General features: G+C 38.5%; 1 protein-coding gene across 1 annotated transcript; it reads right to left on the bottom strand.

The window, feature by feature from the left end:
- Window positions 1–1,757: 1,757 nt before the first annotated feature.
- Window positions 1,758–13,563, bottom strand: LOC140232472 (transcriptional adapter 1-like). Its single transcript, XM_072312562.1, has 2 exons — window positions 13,494–13,563; window positions 1,758–7,873 (listed from the first exon to the last, which is right to left on the bottom strand). The coding sequence occupies exon 2, from the start codon at window positions 7,856–7,858 to the stop codon at window positions 6,866–6,868; it is 993 nt and encodes a 330-aa protein (XP_072168663.1). The 5' UTR covers window positions 7,859–7,873; window positions 13,494–13,563; the 3' UTR covers window positions 1,758–6,865.
- Between the last annotated feature and the right edge of the window lie 279 nt (window positions 13,564–13,842).

Genomic DNA, 13,842 nt, shown 5'->3' with positions numbered 1-13,842 from the left:
CGGCCGCGGTGTAAACGCAAACTGGGCCAAATGCGTGGCCAATTTTAGTGTGGCTTCCAAACCCTCTGCCTGTACTACTCGCTATTCAGGATATTAACCCCCTGAACGTCGAAAACTAGTATAGTTTAAGATAATTTTGTCCTGCAAAGGATTTTTTCCTTCGGCAAAGGCCTTTGCCCGAACAGCAACTTCGTCGCCACAGAATTCAGTTGGAAAAGGGTCTGAAAACCAGACAATACCAAATTGCGTTTGTTTACAAGCAGAGCGCCACTACGACAAAATATTGAAAGGTTTGAATTAAAAGCGCGGCCGAGCCCAGCAGTGTAAACGGACAAAATTGCGAGGCTCGGCCCCGTACTGTAAACGGGGTCATAGTATGATACATGGGGCTGAATGTCAATGATGATGAAAATTCTGCAACATTGTGCTTGTGATACGACGTGGCAAGCAAATTTAAAAGGGGAACATGAACCAAACCTGGTTACTAGGGGCTACCACTCCCCTCTCACCCATATGACATGCTGTGTGAATATCACAAAGCTATGAATGAATCTTACACAGTGTTTTACATGCAGAACGGAGAATTTTTTAGAATAGTTGCATAGTACATATGAAGAGTTTGTTTGCAAAAACCGATAAGTCCATATTTGTCAAATGGAGATATTTGCCATTAAAGGTCAAGAAAAATAAAGAGAATAATAAGAAAATTTTTGCTTCTTTTGACCATAACTTTAAAAATGTACCTTTATATGTAGTGACCAATATATCATTTAAAAGGTATTATTTTGTACTTTATGACAGAGACCATACTTCAAAATCTTCAAAAATGGACTTATCGGTTTTTGCAAACAAACTCTTCATATCCAACTATTTATTCATCCACACATCCATGTATATATATATTTTTTTCTCTCAGGAATTAATCTTACACAGCGTTTTACAGGCAGAATGGAGAATTTTTTAGAATACAGTGTAGTTGCATAGTACATATCCAATGATCTATTCATCCACACATCCATGTCTATTTTTTTCTCTCTCCTTCTGTCTGTCATCTATTTACTGTAAAACCAGAATTTTTTTGCGTGCATAAAATTTTCACAAATTTTGTGAGGAGCCAAGATTTTGCAAAAATAAAATGCATGTGAAAGTTTTTGTCTACACTACTGACATTGACTGCCACAGGCAGTTTGTGAAAATTTCATGCTACAAAAAAGGCGGTCAGCTCCAATTCGCAAAAAAAAAAAAAAAAAAAAAAAAAAAAAAAAATTCAAGCCGCTAATATTTCTGGTTTTACAGTTACCTCTCTGTCATGAACTTTTTGTCCAACAATCCATCCATCCATCTATCTACATGTGTGCTATGTGCCCAAAGTGGACACGAATTGATCTGTCGGTAGATTAGTCTCTACAATGTATGCCTTCCACAAAACTCTTACCATACAGCAGTTAAGTTGTACTTTTGCTAAACTTGAGCTAAGTCAAAAGGAAAAAATATTGCCACTGTGAAACATGCTCTCCTGATCATGTTGTAAAGCAAAGTTTGATAACAATCCCACAGAAGAGATTTAGGTGGTTAACATTATACCATGGGGGCCCTATTGATACACAATTCAACAACAATAATTCATATAATTATGTATACATGGAGTTAAGTCAAAGCAGTTGGTTATTGCAATTTGAAGAATAAATAACAAATCAGTGCACTCTTCTGTGAAAATATATCGAGACAATTTTCAAGAAGGAAACATACACAGCATGTACAATAAAGTAAGAGGCATTTTATTGCCATTTTATTACACCATGCTCTAAAAATGAAGACATTGAAGGAATCTACCCCATCATATTAAAGCCAGTTTAGAATGTTTGAATGCACAATGTGAGAACATCCTGCCAGACACCTACAAGCAAATACAAAGGCAAATTACAAAGGTAAGTCAAATTGGATGGCACAATGTGAGAACATCCTGCCAGACACCTACAAGCAAATACAAAGGCAAATTACAAAGGTAAGTCAAATTGGATGGCACAATGATGCAGGGTCTGTTTAGTGTATTTTAACCCTATTCTAACTGGGCTATTTGAGACCAAGTTTTTACTGAGGGGGGGTCAATTTGACCCCCTCTTCAGATCTCGGCCGCCGATCACGCGATCACCGCAAAATTTTGCCTGAAGATAGAGCTGGATGTCAACTACAAGATTACATCATCATACAATAGAAAAATATTGCCTTTCTATTTTTAATAAATTAATTATGCAAATTTGTGCATGAAATCATATTTTTACCTATAACTCCATTAAAAAGACTGGAGGATTGCTAAATTTTTGTTTCAGAATTCCTCAAGACACATCAAACAATTTTTGTGTAAAAAAATAGCTCAATTGAAATTAATTTCCTTTTTTTTTATTGTTTTGTTAATTTCTTATGTATTTTATTGTTTTTTCAACCTTTTGTTTTCTATTGGTTTTTTTTTGCCAAAACTTGTTGCAGGCACTTTTTCAGGCTTATCTACACTAGAATTGATTAATTTCAATGGTTAAAAGTTGAAATAATCTAATTTATATCAATTTAACCAAAAAACACAATTTGCATTGGATTTGCACACGATATCATTAATTTGAGCTGTTTTTTGGTTGACATGCATATGCAAAACATTATGTAACTTCAAAACGATGTACCCGGACGTCACAAATTTGGTCTCAAAATATGCGGGAGACTTCAATGAAAAAAGTCGTGAAACGACGCGGCAAAAGCTTTGCGCGTTGCGAAATCGTGGCGCGAAATGTCGAGGGGGGGGGTCACTTTGACCCCCCCCCCCCCCCAGTTAGAATAGGGTTAAAGGAGGAGTTTTGCAACTTTTTTTTTTTTCTTCAGCAGTTCTCTCAATATATTATGGAGAAGGATTCAGTGAAGCCAGATGTAATCTCCAGAAAACATATCCCCGAAGATACAGACTGACATTTTAATCAGCTAAGACAGGAGATGCAGTTAAGTTTTCAATACTCGAACAAGAACCACTGTACACTTGTATATTGCTAACCTTTTGAAGCATTTCTTGCACAAGATGGCAATGCACATTACAACATACTGTAAAAGTGGAAATTTTTGCGATGTTGAAATTTTTGCGCATTTTTTACAACCAGAAACTAGAAAATGAAATTATTTTTGCTTGCCATATATTTCAGTAGTTGATGTCTTGATTCCGTGGAATTAAAAACACACGAGAGTCTTCTTACCCGACTGAGCACAAAAAACTACACAAAAATATCCACTTTTACAGTAGTGTTCCTTCTTTCCTTCATTCCTTCAAGCAACACATTTCTTTATTTTAGAATCTTCTAACATACCTCATACATTTTGCAGGGTTTTTAATTTTGCAAAGTTTGAGAGACGGGTCTTATCCACAAATTCAATGATGTGTGATAATATCACTCTGATCCTGACATGAATGTGACATGCATTCGTACATACTGGTATGAAGTACATGTACAATTGTATGCAGTGCATGAACAAGCTGTGCTAGGATAATACAGTTTAATAGGACTAAGTGCAGATTCGTATAAAATTTGACCAAACGAATACATGTATTCCTCTCTTTCTCTATTTTTTCCTCTTTCAATCACAGTGGGTTTATCTTGTTTTCAACCTGGGTTAACTGATTGCCACAGTACAAAAGAAGATGCTTCTCATATACAATGTAGAAGTGTGATTGTCAACTGAACAGAAAAGGGGATGTACACTATATATTTCAGCACATTTCATTCTGAACTTGCTGATACAACAGACATACAGGATGCAGCGAAGACTCAGATCGACAATGCTTCTCTCCACCCAGGAAAACAGCAAGGGTTTAAATGCAAGGCTGTAAAAACCTGGCTAAACTTATGTTGACCTAAGACCAACTTCTATAGATATGTTAATAGCAGCTCTTGCAAAGTTCCAATAATTTCAGCCTCTACTTCAGTGGCAGCCACTCACAGCCAATCAACTGTCAGCATTTTGAATATTGCTGTGACAACTGCACATGGCAAAAATGACCTAATTTGACCTTCAGACCACTTTAGCTACCCGATCACATCTCGAGTGTCATCTGGTTGGTAACTGTTTGCAGTATACAGATTAGTGATCCCAAAATAAAAGCAACTTACAATGACTGGAAAAGCCTTACAAGCTTGTGCCCTGGTCCACTCAAGCAGGGCAAGAATACTTCCAAGGAATCACAGATGCTGTACATTACAGTACAGGGTTTCAAAACACTATTCAATTAATGAGGGTTTTACTTTGAAAGATACAGTTGAGCCTCATTATCATACAGAGAATGGATCACAAAACCTTAAAACATGGTGATTTTGCAGGGCCCAACTCTATATTAATAGTTTTCTTTGACTTTGTACCCTGACATTGTGAGAAACCTGACATAACAAGCTAACTGTCTCTAAGTCAGTACCTCTAATCTTGTCCATCACACCTGATTTGGTTTGCCTTTTAGTTGAGTTGCTATAAATCTTGGACGACTGACTTCAGTGACTCTGGTTTGACTGTTACATGTGCTTGCACAAACTTCAATTTACTGTAGATGTGCAGATATTGCTTTTCATACTCACTGTATAAAATACTACCACTGATATCAAACATATATTAAGAGATATCTCTGAAACTATTAGACATACTTTCCACAAGAAAAAGAAAATACAGGAACAAACAACTGCACATGGACGAACAACAATTGGCCTTTTGATGCATACAGTAGTGTACATTCACGAAAGATGTGTGAACTTCAACTAAATCTCAGACAAACTTTATGCACACTTGAACTAATGTACCATACTATTACCAAACTGTCTGCATACACAATCCATAATGGCGCATACCAGTGACAACTGTATCACTAACGATCTGGAAGCATGTTTCAAGTTACAGTCAAGCTCAAAACACTACATACAGTGGGACCACGGATATGCTTTAGTTTCTCCCACGCTCCATCCATATGTCTGATGAAGTCAATAAAAAAAAATGTTTCATTCTACTTCAGCAACAATTCAGGATGAATGAGACAATAAATAATCAACTCGAATATATTCATGCTGTAGGTGGAAGCAAATAAGACAAGAAGTTTTGGATGTAAGCTGCAATATTATGCAACAAAATACACAACTCCTGAAATACTTGTTTAAATATACACAGAATTTGGAGAGTCTGACTAGCACAGCAAGTACAGCAGAGCACATTGAATGACAGAATACACACTTGCTGTCTGCCCCTAGCATGTAGCCATTTCATTACACACATAATGGCCTTTATCTCTTTAACTGGCAAGACAGTTATCATATCTTCAGAAATAGGTTTAATGGTATTCACTTCACTTTCAGCTAAGAAGTACACTATTACAAGCTACAACCATAGTCTGCATGAAGAAAGTTTCATGTCCTGCATTAGTGTAAGTCAATAATTTAACTCAAGGTCCACTGTTTTACTTTCTCAATGACTGCTTAAATGATTCTGAAACAGTGAGCAATTTTTCTTGATGTTGCATTGCTGCTCTTAGTTCATCTCTACATCTGGGCTACTAACATTCTCACATCCAGGGGTGGATCCAAGAATTCCGTAAAGGGGGGCTTTACAAAATTAGGGGGGGGGGGGGGGGTCGGATGCGCCTGCCCATTTTATTCTTTTTATTTCTTTTGTTTTAATCAAAATAATTTTATTACCAAAGGGAATTTTGCATCAAAGATGTTAGTGATAATAATTTTAGGGCCTCCATTTTCCCTTCATTATTACATAATTTTGTAATAACCCTGTTTGTCACAACTGTTTAAAAGGGGCTTTTGTGTTCTGTTGTAAAGATATGAAAAGAAATTTCAGTTTTCAGGACTGACTTTGCAACTCTGCTACATACTTGCCCTTTTGTGATGAATTTGGTAGTACCACAGTGGGATGGGGGTACGACGGTTTTATGGACCATTTTTTGGTCGACATTTCCAAAACCCAGGCAAGAATGTTGCTACACACCCATGCATCTGCATGCCTGGAGCTACCAGAAGCGCACTATGGGGCAGGTACGCTTTCTGTTTTGGCTAGTGATACTTAAAAGGACTATGCAAAGCAAATGCATGTTGACTTGCATTGATTCATAATACCCTGATAATCACTTACATGTGACCAAAAGAGTATTGAAATATGTGCCATATATTCTACAATAATATTTCTACTATTTTTCACTCAGATTACTTCATATTATGTAGGCATTTGAATATTCACTTGGCCACATGTGATGTTGATGCCAGAGGATGTCATGATATTAACACAAGTCAGCAAGCACTTGCTCAGCAAATTAAAGCTCCTTTTTCTTTGAAAGCAGAATGACAGCATATAATGCACTGCCCTGAAGTGGGGAAGTAGAATTTAAGAGGGATTTTAAAGAAAGACATGCAGTTTTGTACACAAAACTTTAAAATCAACAAACAAACATGACAGTTAGCAGACATCTTTCTTACCCAATCCTCTTTCTGCAATGTACACATGCACACAAACTAATATTTCAACCACATGATATCATGTACACATGACCTTTGAGGTATATCTCTGTAACTATGTGGACCAGGAAACTTGAAAAGTAAGAACAAACCTTGGACAAATCTCACCTCCTGCAAACACTACAGACTCAATGAAAATTACACTGAACCCCTGTGTAGCTACAAAATAAAGTGACAATAGTATGCTATGTAAAATAGACCATCTGGTAAATCACATACACAGCTTATGATGGAGCATGACCATCAATGACCCTCAATGTCTATTACAGGTATTTGGTGGCTGACATAACTCTAAAGTCTAACTTTGGCTGTGAGCATTAACTGTCCATCTATAGCTATGACTTTTGAGACATTTGCCGGAATAATTCATCTTGTGTCAGCTGCTCGTGGTCCGGGTGCCAGAGACTACACAGGATTCTCTCTGTGGCCAACGAAGAGACTGTGTGGGAGGCTAGCAGTCTCCCCTCCACTTTGACAGCATCTAAGAGGTCTTCCAGTGTGAGAGTCTTGTGCATGGGGGCCATGCCACCTGTCGCTAGTCTATACACAGCCTTCTGCTCCACCTCATCCACTCCTAGCTTACTCGATATGGTGGAGGACGCAGAGCCGTCCGTGGCAGACTGAGAGTTCACTTTGTTCTCCCGCTCCCTCGCTTGAGGGCTCGACTCGCTGAAGCGCTGCCCATGGGAATGCTTGAAGCAGCCGTCTCGGACCTCGTACGCGCACTGTCTGGAGAGCATGGCCGTGACGAGATTCTTGAGGACCTGAGTGACGGAGTGGAGGATGACGGGGATGGCAGTGTCCGCCACTCCCTCCAGGTCCCACTCCCACGTCGTCACAAACACTCTCCCGTGGAGCATCTCCACGTCGGGCAAGCACGCCGCCTTGGTGCAAAACTCGACTCGCTCATTACTCACTGGCTTGGCCACTTCGATGGGGAGGTATTGCATGGGGTCCGCTGGCACAAAGCGATTCTCGAAAGTTGCGCGCACGACAGCCTTTTTCTTCTTCGCAGTCTTTGCCTTCTTCACGATCTTTGGCGGGGGCGGTGTAGGGGTAGCGACGATGTTTGGTTTGGCTGCATTAGAGTCGTGAATTATATTAGCTGTCTGGCATTTTGTAAAGATGGCCACAAGAAATTCATTATGCAAGTGAATGTTTCCATCAGTAAGGAGACGCAGTGCCTCTGTATCAAAGTAATCCTTGCTTATTTTTTGCCGATACCACTGTTTCATAATGGACCAATAATCAGCTTTGTTGTCTCCCAGGGCTTCCTGGAGATTCTTCTTGGCTTGCTTCAGTTCTGCATTGACCGCATTCATGGCCATGGTGATCACCGAAAACTGCAGAAAATAGAAAATAATATGTTAAATAGAACTCCTGTGAAAACTGCTATCCCCCAGTATAAGCCAAATGGCTGAATTGCAAAGTAACATACAGCTGTATTACAAGAAAATATGAAATATTTATAATACTATAGGATATATTTCCTGTCTAGATTACTCTAGATCTTATAAAACTTGGCTACTTCTCCTATCCAGCTAAAACACACCCTTTTTTCCTCACCACTTTTCAGGTGCTAGGCGGCTGCCCTCCCAGCTAGCAGAAGCTTGCACAGCCACCTGCTGGACTTTGGTTCCTGTAAACCAAGCAGCTTTTAAGAAAAAATGTATTTGCACTTTCAATTTTTTATTGTAAATAAAATAGATCTAGAGAGGTAGAGTCTAACAATGTTAAGGTAGATACTATAGGATCTAGAGTAGATGGTAGACCCCCCCCCCATGCCAAGGTCACTGGTATCACAGCTGTCACTGTTGTTGGCAATCTTAGTTAACTCTTTATGTGCCATCACATGCACACCCCACCATCTTAGTTGACTCTTTATGTGCCATGGAGGAAACCCCCTGTGTGCCACAATATCCTGAGACCACCAACGTTGTCATGCTTTGGGAAAACATTGTGTTTTTCAAATCCATGTACAAACTTTTATAGATTTCTGTTTAGCTGGACTCGTCGTAGTGAGCAAAGTTGTAGAGAAAATGCCAAGCTTTGTTTGATGTAAAATTGTATGACAAATCTGTTATAGTTTTTTTCTTTCAAATGACCAGGAAATACATTTATGTAAAAAGGCATACACTTTTGCATACAAAATAGTGACAGAAACTTAGAATTTACATACAAATTCAGTAGGGACCACTGCTTGCTAATCAATCACCACATAAAGTGCAAGCTATATGTGACAGGAACGAAATTGCGAGGAACGCTTTCATTGTCCTGTGGCATTTGGCGATTTATCGATTGGTTTGAGCAGGTTTGTGCATTTGAGCAGAATATGTGAAGTTGGCATGCCATCGACTGAGCCGAGTTGGGTGTGCGAACATAGCACATAAAGAGTTAAGCTTTCACTTCAGAATGAGCTAGGGCGTGTTTCACATAGAATTTAAGATGAACTTAAAAGTTAACATCAACTAAAAATTATGGTATGCCGTTAGTATCTCTTTTCAGATTCATCTTAATTTGTTTTCAGAATCCAATTTAAATTGTAATTAAAATCCATAGAAAAAAATCAATTTCCCTCCTTTAATTTTGTTAATTAATGCCTGTATAGTGTAAATGTCCCGGTTCGCGGCCACTGCAGCATATTTGGTGATACAATGAAACCCCGTTATAACGAGTTTGGTTATAATGAGATTCCGGTGATAACGAGGACATTTTCGGTGCATCATGATAAAGAAAAACATAACCAATTTGATTGAATATAACGAGGTTCTATTTCTTGACTTGCCGCTTTCAAACGCGCGACAGATGAAACACTGAAAACCGAATTCAAGCAATTCATGTCTCTCTCCCGTTTTGCAGAGTACCGTGTTCCTTCCATGTTTTCTTCTAACCTACGCGAAGAAACAGGAATACTGTACCTTTCGATGTTCCTACTATTAAAATTACTGTACATAATCATTCGATTTTCTCTTTCGCGAGATACCCGTGCGCGATATTCAGTCAGACCACAGCGCAATGAGAAAAAAAATGATAACGCATTCAAAAACTTTTCATAGATCTACATTTGTGGCGAGAATGCATGTGTAACCCATCATTATATCCTTTCCATTTTTAGTTCTGACTTCCAGTTTTTTTGCTTGTTAGCAATTATGAGTGTGTATGATTAAAGCCGAAATAATGAAATCAATGCGATCCTGCCGGATGAAATCATCCGACATCGTGATCCAGCCAGTTGACAGTAGCGTAAAAATAGCTGAATTACGCTTGTTAATCTACTTAATTGCGTTAGTGGTCAGAAAAAAAGAAACAAACGCATCTAACAGTTTGAATAGCTCTGGGTTTGTTCGATATCATTTAACAAAATACTTATGTAAATTTGTGTGTATGATTAAAGCCGAATTAATTAACGAAATCATCGCGATCTCGTCGGGTGACAGTAGCGTAAAGATAACTAAATAACGCATGTTAACCAACTAAAACGGTGTTCAGAAAAAGAAACAAACGCATTTAACAGCTTGAATAGATCTGGGTTGTTCATTATCACAATTTTAACACTTCATTTCACAATGAAGATTTGTCTTTCTTTCATAACGAGGTACAGATTTGCGTAAAAAGGATCACTACCTTCCAAATTCAATCCTGTCGCATATTTTTCAAGAACGGGTGTAAAGACGCAAACAGATTTTCGGAAGAAAATGAAGAACGCATTTTTAATCCCTTAAGTTGCAACGACCATACTGTACATTGTATACAGCCGAAATGATTCATGAAATCATCGCATTCTCGCTGGGCACCAACAGCGTAAAATACCTTGCAAATTACGGTAAACAGCGCATGTATGTTACTATGAAATCATCGCGATCTCGCCGGGTGACAGTAGCGTAAACAAAAAGTTAAAATACGCATGTAACCCTACTTAATCGGTGTTCAGAAAAAAAAAAAGCATTTAATAGTTTGAATAGATCTGGTTTGTTCATTATCACAATGTTATCAGTGCATATCACAATGAAGATTCGTCTTTCTTTCAGAATGGTCTACGAGGTACAGATTTGTGTAATAATGATTACAACGTAACCTTCCAAATTCAATCCTGTCGCATATTTTACATGAACGGACGTTCAAAACGTGAAGAGAATTTCGGAAGAAAATAAAGAACGCATTTTTAATCCCTTCTGGCGCAACCATCATACATTGTATAAGATTACAGCCGAAATGACTCATGAAATCATCGCATTCCCGCTGGGCACCAACAGCGTAAAATACCTCGCAAGTTCCTGTAAACAACGCATGTTTGTTACTATGAAATCATCGCAATCTCGCCGGGTGACAGTATCATTAAAAAAAGTTGAAATACGCATGTTACCCTACTTAATCGGTGTTCAGAAAAAAAAAAAAAAGCATTTAACAGTTTGAATAGATCTGGGTTTGTTCATTATCACAATTTTAACAGTGCATTTTTCACAATGAAGATTTGTCTTTCTTTCAGAATGGTCTACTCTACAAGTACAAATTTGCATAATAAGGATCACAACCTTCCAAATTTAATTCTGTTGCATATTTTTCATAAACGGACGTTCAAAACGCGAAGAGATTTTCGGAAGAAAATAAAGAACGCATTTTTAATTCCTTCGGGCGCAACGATCATACATTGTATAAGATTATAGCCGAAATGATTCATGAAATCATCGCATTCCCGCTGGGCACCAACAGTGTAAAAATACCTCGCAAATTACGGTAACAACGTATGTATGTTACGCTATTTGCGCTGGTGTTTAGAAAGACTTACGCATTTTATACAATCTGATTCTAATTGTTCATCGTCATTTTACACTGTATTTCACAAACAAAAGCATATTATTCTTTCAGAAAGGTTCAACACAAGAGGAAGAGATAGGTGTAGAAAGAATTCCAAATATATAGGCCTTCTTCTCAACATAATGTGCAACTGTGGGTATTATATGACATCGTGCTTATGTTTTTCTTTGTTTTTTGATGCGTACGGTTATAACGAGGTACCGGTTATAACGAGGTAATATCGCTGGTCCCACGGACTTCGTTATAACGGGGTTTCACTGTATAACGCTGAACACAGCGACACACTTTATACATGTATACCACACATTCACTAACACACTGCCATTCTATAAAATTCAACCGACGACATGGAAAAACTCTCCAACAAAAATGAAATTTTCTCACTTAAATGATGACATCTCGCATCAAAACCTTCATTTTCGGTACTTCTTAACATTATGAATAAGGATCAAGGGTCTAAGAAACTGGATATCTTGTCGATTTCCCGATGTTTGTGGATTTCAAATACATGCCCTCACGTAGAAATAGAACTTTCGCAAGCCGATGTGGGCCACCATTTTTTTTCCGGAAGTGGATGTTACGATTGAAAAAATAGGAAAAACATGAGAAAGACAACAATAACACCACCATGCCTGTTCACAGTCGGTGGAAGCGCGCGAGCCCTTTTCACATGCTTTCGCAATGGGACTTGGCGCTTACGCAACATTCGTGAGCCAAATGAAGGCATTCAGCAGAAGATTGCGGAGCATGCGCGTATCGCATAGGAATTGTACATCAGGCCGCGAACCGGATACCGGATCGCGGTCATGGTCATTTTTAACTATCGCGATGGACATTGGTCTTGCGATTTTGACAATATTATAAATTGGTAAGTGGTCAACCTTTATGTTTATATAAACCTGGGTTAAAGCAATTAGCAAGTTTGCGTTTCAGAGTGGAAAAACCCTTTTATATGCGGCCGCGAACCGGAACTTTTACTAAAAAGTCTCAAAATGTTCAATGCTTATGAAAGTTAGTGAGGACACACATAACCTACCATAATTTTAAGTTGATCTTAAAATCTAAGATCGACTTCAATTCTTTGTGAAACACTCCCCAGCAAAAGAGATTATTTCTTCAGTTCAAGATTGCACTGCATTATACAACACCTAAAAAGAATGTAGCTATCCGATTGGTCGATTGCTCATCACATGACATTTAGTTAAAAGTTCCATCGCAAGCTGTGGCTATCAGCCGTGCAATTTTGTTCGAGCAAAATGGATAGTGCACGGCCTACGTCACCCATTTCCATTGACTCCCCTCAAAACAGTCCCATGTTAAAACTCACAATTGACTCAAAGTTTTTGTTCCATTGCATGGCTCTGATATCACAATAAACAAACATTTTCTGCTCGCACTCAACAATTACAAGCATGTATTTTTGTCGCTCATTTTTGTGACTACTTCAACCAATCGGCTAGCGGCTTTGCATATAAAGGCCCTGTGTAACTGTGACCCGTGTGATCTACACGGTGACTGTGACTGGGCAGCTACTCATTAGTAAAAGTCATTCATCTTTCAGAGAAAATGGATGCCATTTCTGCGCTAAATTCCCTTATCTGTGTGTGTGGACCACATGCCAGCCACATCTGTTGTTGACGTTCGAGGTGTTGTAACAACAAATAAAATCTTACTAATCATGCTAATTAGTGTATGCATGTATGATGGTCTTTATTACTCGTGCAATGTCAATGGCCAATGGAAAAAGATTTCGCACTCGGTGAATGATGAGGCGCACTATTGACTATTCAACTCGGCTTCGCACTTGTGGCTATTCACTATTTAGTTATCTGCACTCCATCGCACAGCCAAATAAGCAGGGAGGTGACGTGAGATGAAAGCCCTCCTCAACATTGCTCAAGCCAAGGCTCAGCTCGCTCGCTCGAGCTCTCGGCGGATCGCTCGCATACACATTAATGACAACCTATACAATACGTTCCCACATACTTATATTGATGTTAGTATAATGTTGATTGGCTTTGACTCCAAAATTACACATCAAAAACCTGCATTACTCACAGAGACATCATCCTAACCAAAACATAAATTGATAATATTGTCATAAAATGTGAAGCATGGCAGTAGAATGAGCAAGGATTACCTACATACATGTAAATACAGCTGAGTTCATCAAGTCTCGCGATTCCTGACCAAAATGCGATAAGCGGGGTGAAGTCTGAGTTCTAATTCTGTAAGTAAAACTAACGGGTTAAAGTATTTACCTATGCTTCCTATGTGTTAAAAATTATCTTATCCAAAGTTTACTCGTAAAAATAATTTAGAAATAAAACTTTGTGATAATCTAGCATATTTTTTCGTTCTTGATTAGTCACTATTTCGTTATATAAATGCTACAAAGATTTCATTGAAACATTTAAAGAACGTGCCTAGAGATGTAGACGCTCTCCCTGCCTGGCGCGGCGCATGGACTGCATCTAGGCCTACCTCTCGATCGCCG

The sequence above is a fragment of the Diadema setosum genome, chromosome 9 (assembly GCF_964275005.1).
Source record: "Diadema setosum chromosome 9, eeDiaSeto1, whole genome shotgun sequence".
NCBI classification, from domain to species: Eukaryota; Metazoa; Echinodermata; class Echinoidea; order Diadematoida; family Diadematidae; genus Diadema; species Diadema setosum.
This window is presented reverse-complemented; position numbering and strand designations above follow the sequence as displayed.

What these genes read in the sequence shown, in the direction of transcription:
- LOC140232472 (XM_072312562.1), bottom strand. Translation starts at nt 7,858, where the DNA reads ATGGCCATGAATGCGGTCAATGCAGAACTGAAGCAAGCCAAGAAGAAT.